Raw genomic sequence first — 7,912 nt, 5'->3', positions numbered from 1 at the left:
AGAATTCTTTCATCTCTAATAAAATCAAGGTGTCACTAATCAGCTTCATTCCACTATCTGTTAGTATTCTGACGATGTGTGTCCAGCTCTAACCAAAACCATAAGGTTAACTTCCAGACTCACGCTTCAATCCCAGCTCAACCTGCTGTAGCTGTGCAGCTGGTACCTGAAGCCCAAGGGTTGTCAGGAACCTACAGTGTGAAATAAATCTGCATGTTTGTTACTGCTGAGGGAAGAGGGGGGCGGGGGGGAAGGGAGGCATAAGATTCTTCTGAAGTGACTCTACCCCAACTTGATTGCAAGCTTCACATAGAAATCATTATGGGCCCTCATTTTATTAAGTTTTGACAGCTTTCTGACAGCTTCCAATAAAAGCAAAATAGGCTGATTAATGGTTAAGCAGGAGAGACCCCAGTTGTAAACTAAACACCAAAGACAGAGCCAGGGTTTCTAATAGGGACCCTCTAGGAAGAAATCAAAACCACTCTTCTCCTTCTTTTTAAATTGAAATCCTTCCAGAGGAGATTTCAGATCTTGATTCTTCTGAGCCAACCGGGACCCCCACCCTGACTCTCATCATTACCACACCCGATTTGTCTCTCCCTCTCTCTCTGACGCCGGGAACCTCTCCAAAGCACCCACACCTTGCAGTACTTGTCCAAAGCTACGTGCCAGCGGCGGGGAGGGAGACGCCGAGGCAGTCCGCGGTGAAAGGATGAGCCACTGGAGATGGGAGCTGGGTGCGGGGTCGGGACAACGTTAAACCGCTAGATCAGAAACCCCAATGTTGCCGATACCTGGCAGTCTTCCATTCTAGAGAACAAATAGAGGGGAAATTAAATCGCGTTATTTGAAAATTCGTCTTCCCTCTCCTTTTGGGGAAAAAAAAATTCATCTCGTTGCAAAGCTTTCCATTCCCTCTTGCCAATGCGTTCTGTCTTCCAACTCCTTTTAAAAAAGCATCCTTTGAGCAGCGTTCTTCGAAAACCTGGTTTCAGCTTCGGTGCCTTGCTGCACCCACCACGTCGGGAGGGTGGGGGAGGGAGGGGAAGCGGAGAGACGGAGGCAGAGATGGAGATGGGCGCTCGCTCACCGGTCGCCTCCAGGTAGCCGGAGCGCACCGCAGCGCCGGGCGGCCGGGGCGGAAGGCGCCCGCGCGGGGCGGGACCCGCCCAGGCCGCTCTTATAGGCGAGCGCGGGGCGGGCCTGGCCGGGGGCGGCGCCGCGCGCCCGGCTCGCCTATAAGGAGCTGTCCGCCTCCCGGGTGCTGATTCCAGCTCCAGCGGCCGGCCGGGTGGATCGGGCGGTCTCCCTAGCTCGGCGCCTGCGGTCGCCTTGGGTTTGGATTTGCACCTTGAAGGAGGGGGACTCGGAGGAGGAGGAGGAGGCGAGCGAGGAAGGCTGGTGCAGCCGGCGGCAGTGGCGGGGACTGTAGCCACATCTGCAGCTCCGGAGAAGCCCCCGCTACGCTTTCCGTAGAGCGTTTGGGCGCGGGATGGAGTGAAGCGGCGAGTGCCTCTCCCGGGGGGGTGGGGGGGTCAGGCGGTGCAGTGGAGAGAGAGGCAGAGAGAGAGCAAGAGAAAGAAGACGCCGCGGCTGGCGCCTGCGAATTTGGGCTTCCACCGGGAGGGACCTCTCACTCGGGGGAAATGGATTCTGGACCACGGCTGACCAGCGTTTTCACTTTGCTCTTCTCCGGCCTGTGGCATTTAGGATTAACAGCGGCGAATTGTGAGTACTGGGAGCTGGGGGCGGGGAGACGAGGTGGGAACGCTAGCGTTCGGAAAGACACCCAACTGCCCAAGCGTGTTCAATTGTGTCTGCTCCGAGCAGCGGACAAGGGGGAAATGCTGAGTGGTGTGTTTTATCGCTCTAACCATCCCAAAAGTTAGCAGAGCTCGAAGGAGCCAGCCCCGCTGGGTTGTCTGCCCTTCTCCTCGGATCGCAAAGTTCGAGGGACGAGGGAAGGTTCTCTTCCCCAGCCTCCCGTCAGCTCCGCGTTCTCTGCCTGCCTGGTCTCAGCCGGGGCTTTTCCCGAGAAGGGCCCCCGGTTCGGATTGCGTGCACTGGGGGCTGAGCTTCCAGAGACAGAGAGGCTCCCAGCCACCACACTTAGTGACAGCGGCTGCTTTCTGCCTGCAGCTGCCTGGCTTGGATTTGCAGTCTGCCCAGTGCCTCACAATCCAGGGCTTCCAGCTCTCCCCTAGGCAGAGGCTCCAGTCGGGGTACCTTGCAACCAATGGGCATCGGTTTAATGGCATTGGGAGTTTTGGCCTAAGAGTCATGGCCCGATGTAGTCAAACCACAAGATCAATGGCTGCCCCTGTTACGGGAGGAAGAGCTTTGATGCACACTCCACCCCCGATATCTGTGTGCCAAAGAACACACATAATGAGTATGCACTAAGTGTACACTCTGTCGTCCAGCTCTAACCTCCGCAAGTGCATGGGCATTTAATTTAATAGGCAGGGAGGCTGGACACCTGGGGATTTGCCACCTGCACCGTGTATTTAAAGATCCCAGCTCGTCAAACTTGAATAAATCGCTAAAGCCATCAGAGGTTCAAGCTCAATTGCTCAGCTGCCTCTGTAGGCAGAGAAAGGGAAGTTTTTCCGGCCCTGGAAACTCCTAAATGAGAAAGAAGGCAATTAAGCCATCTGTGTTGTTTCCAAAGATGGTTTGTCAAGATCCCTCAAGTTCCTGGGCTTATTCCCTTAACTTCTAACCTCACTGTGAACCTTGGAAATATGTAACCGTATTGGGACGGTTCTATTACTTTTGCTTGTTTGTTTTGGTACTCTAAACCATCACTGTTAGAGAAGTAGGAAGGCCACTTTCAACTTTTGAGTTTCTCTACCTCACTCCCCACTCTGAGGGCCAAGAGGACCTTAAGAAAGAGATGCTCAACCCAGTATTATACCTCAGAGGAAGACACCTGGAGAAATGTTATTCCCTGAAAATGGTCCAGATTGGAGCCTGTGCTTCTACCTGTGATTGGAAGTTTTGGAGATCCAGAATCTGTAGTTAGCGGTAATGTGCCTTAAAGGTTTTATTAAAGTTTGTACTCTAAAGGAGCGCTGAAGAGGTCAGCCTCTAAAAGGGAGGAGCCAAAGAGCTATAGCTTAGAAATGATTTCAGAGACTAGGTAGGGACAGGGTAGAATTTGACATTTATCTTCTCATCCTTCTCCTCCTCTGCCCCCATCCTCCAGCTCCTCCTCTTCCTTCTTTCTCTTTTTGAGTAAAATTGTTCCCATGGTGCTTTAGGAAAACATCTAAGTGGCTTAGTAAGAGGGGGTTAGGCATGGGCTGAATTAGCTTCTCTACGTCCTGCAACACTAGAGGTCAGTATTGTCCTAATGATGCAAAGGTGTGGCAGGGAGCTAGCTGCGTTTTTCCTTTAGCACATTTACCTATCTGAACATAGTGACTGTTTTGAGGGATGAGGAATAAGGGTGAAATAAATAGAACATACTCCAAAGGAATACAGCTTGGGCTTCCTTATGCAGCGCCTTTTCTCAAGAGCAAGGACAAATATGATAGTATGGTAATTTCTGTAAATTAATTGAATTAGGGTTAATGTTATAATAATGCTCGTAAAACCTAAATGGCACGAGTTTAAGGCTCATGCTTATCATGACTGATGCCGCAGTACAGCTAATTCTGAACATTTAAAATAAAACTTGGTGATAATGAGCTTTAGTATTTCATCAGTGACAGTTTAATTTTCCTATTTCCAATCAGCATTTCAATTGCATGCGCACTGCTTGCTAAATATTTTGAGGTCATTGTTCTTAAAGAACAATGTTAAATGTTTTTATTTGCTGAATGAAATGTATTAATTCAGTGAACAATAGAATAGCAGCAGAAAATTACTTCTGAACTCAGGCTTGGTCTTTCAAACCTCTGATGCAGAACCCCTAAGGGGGAAAAAAAAAAAAGAGCATCCCACAGTTCTTCCAGACTTCTATTGTCCATGCACTTTATCCATTAGACATAGGGCTTTGATTTAATATTTAACTCCAATCCATTCATATTTATATGCATATTTTGAGGAAGAGGAATCTTTCAAGTAGTCAATTTGTGTAAATTTATAGATCATGTGGAGAATTTTCCCCAGGATTATTATTTATTTTGAAATAATATTTCAAGTCATTTGCGACAGTCATCTTGGAAATGTATTATTTACCCGAGATGCTCCATGGTACCTAGATATACTTGTGAACTTCAAGTTAAAAACAACTTTTAATTGGGTCCCTTCTTCTAATAATAGTTTGCTGTTGTTATTGCTGTGTATAGGATGTGTGTGTGCATGCGTAATGTGTTTGATTTTCTCATAATATGACCAAAATTTGGGCAATTATCTGCAAGGGAAAAATGAATGCTTACCCAATTATAGATTTTATAAATTTCTAATTAAACAACATTAAAATAAATTCAGGTTAGGAGGCCAGCTACAGTATAGATAATACAAATCTGTGGGAGAATGTAATTACCAACCAGCAATAAGTCTCTGGAAATTCTCCCATTTCGGATTTTCAGGATGTGAAATAACTACAACACTTCCTTTGGGTTTACCCTGAGGGAATTAGTTAATTTCAGAGGTAGCCGTGATAGGCTAGTGTTAAATGAAAAACCATTTTGCATACAATATAGGCTCCTTGGACACAAGGAGAAATAATGTGACTTGATAGTCGGTTCAAGGGAAGCCAGGAGTTTGAAACGCTGGGAGGTCTAGTCTAACAATGCCAAAGCTAAGATGCCAAACACCCCTCAGGTTATGCATCTTTTCTGTGCTCCCAGTTCAGGGGTAAAACAGGATTGAGCTATGTACCTGCTCCCAAATAGATCCGCAAAGTTTGCAGAGGGGATTCTTCAAATAGTAGGTGTGTGGATGGCCGATGGTAATGGGAGAACTTGCCGTCAGAAGGTGAGAGGAATGCCGGGGACCCTGAGAGGGTCACTTCCACTCTACTGTACAATAATTGGATCTTACGTGATTATAAAGGGCTTTAATTCCGATGTCACTTTGAATGATCTCTCAGCGTCTCATCTCTTTGTTGATCTGTACTCAGTTCACAAAGATAACAGTCCTGGGAGAGAAACCAAAAACTCTAAGCCTCTTTCTTCACAAGCAGAACTTTATCTAAAATATACAAAAATGTCAACCATATTGCTAAAGGTCTTCAAACAAAGAGATGTTCTATACCTTGAATTATCTGAAGCTTATGCACAAACCCAGTCAAGAGGTAATATCACAAATAAACAAAGATCAGATTTTTTTTTCAGCAGGAAAGAGTTTGTGGTCGACTTCTCATGGCACTTAGAGTCATCAGACGTGAAGGAAGCCCTATAATGCTTGTTCACAAGAGTCCTAAACTGTTTCCCGTGGTTGAATAGGCTTATCTTTGACAATCTAAATGAACTTTCTTACTTTTCTCTCCACATAGTCCTCATCTCCAAACCAGATTCATATTTTCACAACTGGAAAATGTGAAAAACAACAGTAGTAATTTCCACCCTAGGGTATAGAATTATAAGAGAACCGGTCTCTCTAAAAATAACCTTACTATCCCCCTACTCGGCTCTTATTCTCATTCTAAACTCTGAACTACAGTTTTCTTTTTTCATTGCTCCTCTTGCCTGTTCTTTCTTTAGTGGAACCCAGGTTTCCTCCTCGACATTGCTTTACTTTTCAGTGCCCGTTTATTACAAAACGAAGTAATGTGATAACATTGGAAACATTTCTACAACCTTTCATTGGTGAACCAAATTCCTTTATTTTCTCTACCAGAACGCTGCTGAAACATGACCCCTATAGACAAGGCTAATTATCCTTGTCATATAGGACAGTGGGGAGAGGGTCTAGTTACCTGAAGGGCCAGAATAGAAAAGTCACTCACTCAATTAGACTTCATTTTGAAGCTTCAGGGTTCTCATTTGGAGCCATTAATGACATTTTTTTGAATTCGTAAGGGAAGTTGTCTTCATTCATCAAAATTCTGACACTTTCTGGCTGGTGTCCTTGCAAAGGTTATTGACATATCCTAATGATTTCTGTGTTTTAAGTAAAGACATTGGAGCAAATGATGATTAAGGTCTTATCTAGTCTTAATGCACTTTTATCTTTAACTGCTGATGTTGTCTACTGGCCATTCCATTTGGGTACTTCTGGGATGATGGTACTCAAAATTGTTAAGCAATTATATTTAGAATAACAACATAATAGGGTTTTAATTCCCACTAACTGCTGTGCACTTTGTAACTCTCGCTTCATGTGCTGTGTCCACATGATTTGGCAAGCAGCACTGCGATGTAGATGTTATTAAATCCAGTTTACAGATGAGTAAATTTAAGGTTAATAGAAGTTAATCATTTTCCTAGGATCATCAAGTTAAGCAATGAAAAAATCAGGATCTGCACCTATGTCTATCCCCCTCCAAAGATCAGACTGCAGAAAATGAAATCAATCCCTGTGCATTCGGATGGGGTCCACGTGTGAGCATCTGCGGAAATTTGCCTGAGGGTCTCTGGGCTTAGTCTCTGAAGCTTTGTCCTCAGCAAAGGCCACGGAGGCAGCAGGTTCCACCAGGGCCAGCGCCTGAGTTATACCGTAAAAACGGTGCCAAACATCACACGGTCAAAGATATGAAGACTCATATCTGGATGAGCACCAGATGTTTCATTTCGCTTTTACAAGTTTCAGTTTAAAACTTGATAAGGAAAGGGCGGAGGCTTGATGAAGACTTGAGACCACCCACACACGAACACCCAACCATCCCATGAAAGTTACTTCTGTTGGCGTCATGACTTGTAAGTCTATAGGTGTCAGATCAAACATATTATTTAAATAGCAGGTATGACCTTTTCCCAGCTGGTCCTCAGTGCTCCTCCCACGTTCCCTAATTTCTCTGTTATGGAACCCCACATTCCACAGACAGGCCACATTTTCTCATACCTCCCTGTATTTATTTGCATATGTTGTCTACTTAGTCTAGAATACCCTTTCCTGTCTTTTATGTTCTGTCACTTTCTCCCAATCCCACACATACACACACACACACTTCCCCCGACCGAGTCCCTGTATGTTATTGCTGCATTTCCATCACACTTATTACAGTCTTTGACTCCCAACTAGATGCAAATTTCCCTGATGATCACACTTCATTTGAATGTGTATGTTCAATACTGAAAATCTTGGATGAATGAATGGATGAGAGGCTAAACGAATGGATTCCAACTAAGATTTTTCATTTCTCACCTAAAATCCTTCTACGGTCCAATTGCTGGAGTCTTTTAAACTATATCTGCCATATGTTTTTTTTATTATTATTTTTAACTAGTAAGTATTACTTAGTCTAGTTTTGGAAATGTGAAGATGTTAGCATGCTCAGCTGTTAGGTGAGTGAGCCAAAGCTTAGATCATTTGATTGGATATGAGAACCGGAGGAAGGGCCCCTACCCTTATACAGAGCTGCTCATTTCTGTGACTTTCCTTTCTGAGATGACCTTATTTATGTGTCAAATGGCTATTTGTTCCTAAAAGAGAACGCCTCTCCATCTGTTTGACCTCAGTCCTAAGTTTGAGCTAATTTTACTAACTTGCTTTTGCAATCTTAATGAGGGTTTCCTATATAGTCTATTGCTATAAAAATTCTTCCTCATAGTCCAGTGTTCAGTATAAAGAGGAAAAGTTTCGATTCTATTTAATGGGGCTTTAGTAGTAAATTACTGGAAAGATCCGATTTCATTGCAAACCTATAACACTTCCCTGATAATATTATGTTGAGTCTCTAATGTCATCTCAAGCTGCGGTTGGGAGATTTAAGTGTTAATAGTTTGTGTGTGTTACTCATTTGAAAAGTTTGTTGAAGAAATGAGTCTCAGTGAAAGGTTCTCTCTCCTAAACTCAA

General features: G+C 44.5%; 1 protein-coding gene across 1 annotated transcript in view; it reads left to right on the top strand.

The window, feature by feature from the left end:
• The first annotated feature begins 1,649 nt into the window (after positions 1-1,649).
• The window catches only part of CNTNAP5 (contactin associated protein family member 5), a 730,584-nt gene continuing 724,321 nt past the window's right edge, over positions 1,650-7,912 (top strand). Inside the window, exon 1 of the mRNA XM_072960805.1 lies at positions 1,650-1,731. Coding sequence (XP_072816906.1) covers positions 1,650-1,731 — 82 coding nt within the window. The remainder of the gene's footprint in view (positions 1,732-7,912) is intronic.

This window comes from Vicugna pacos, chromosome 5, assembly GCF_048564905.1.
Source record: "Vicugna pacos chromosome 5, VicPac4, whole genome shotgun sequence".
In the NCBI taxonomy this organism is placed as follows: domain Eukaryota; kingdom Metazoa; phylum Chordata; class Mammalia; order Artiodactyla; family Camelidae; genus Vicugna; species Vicugna pacos.
This window is presented reverse-complemented; position numbering and strand designations above follow the sequence as displayed.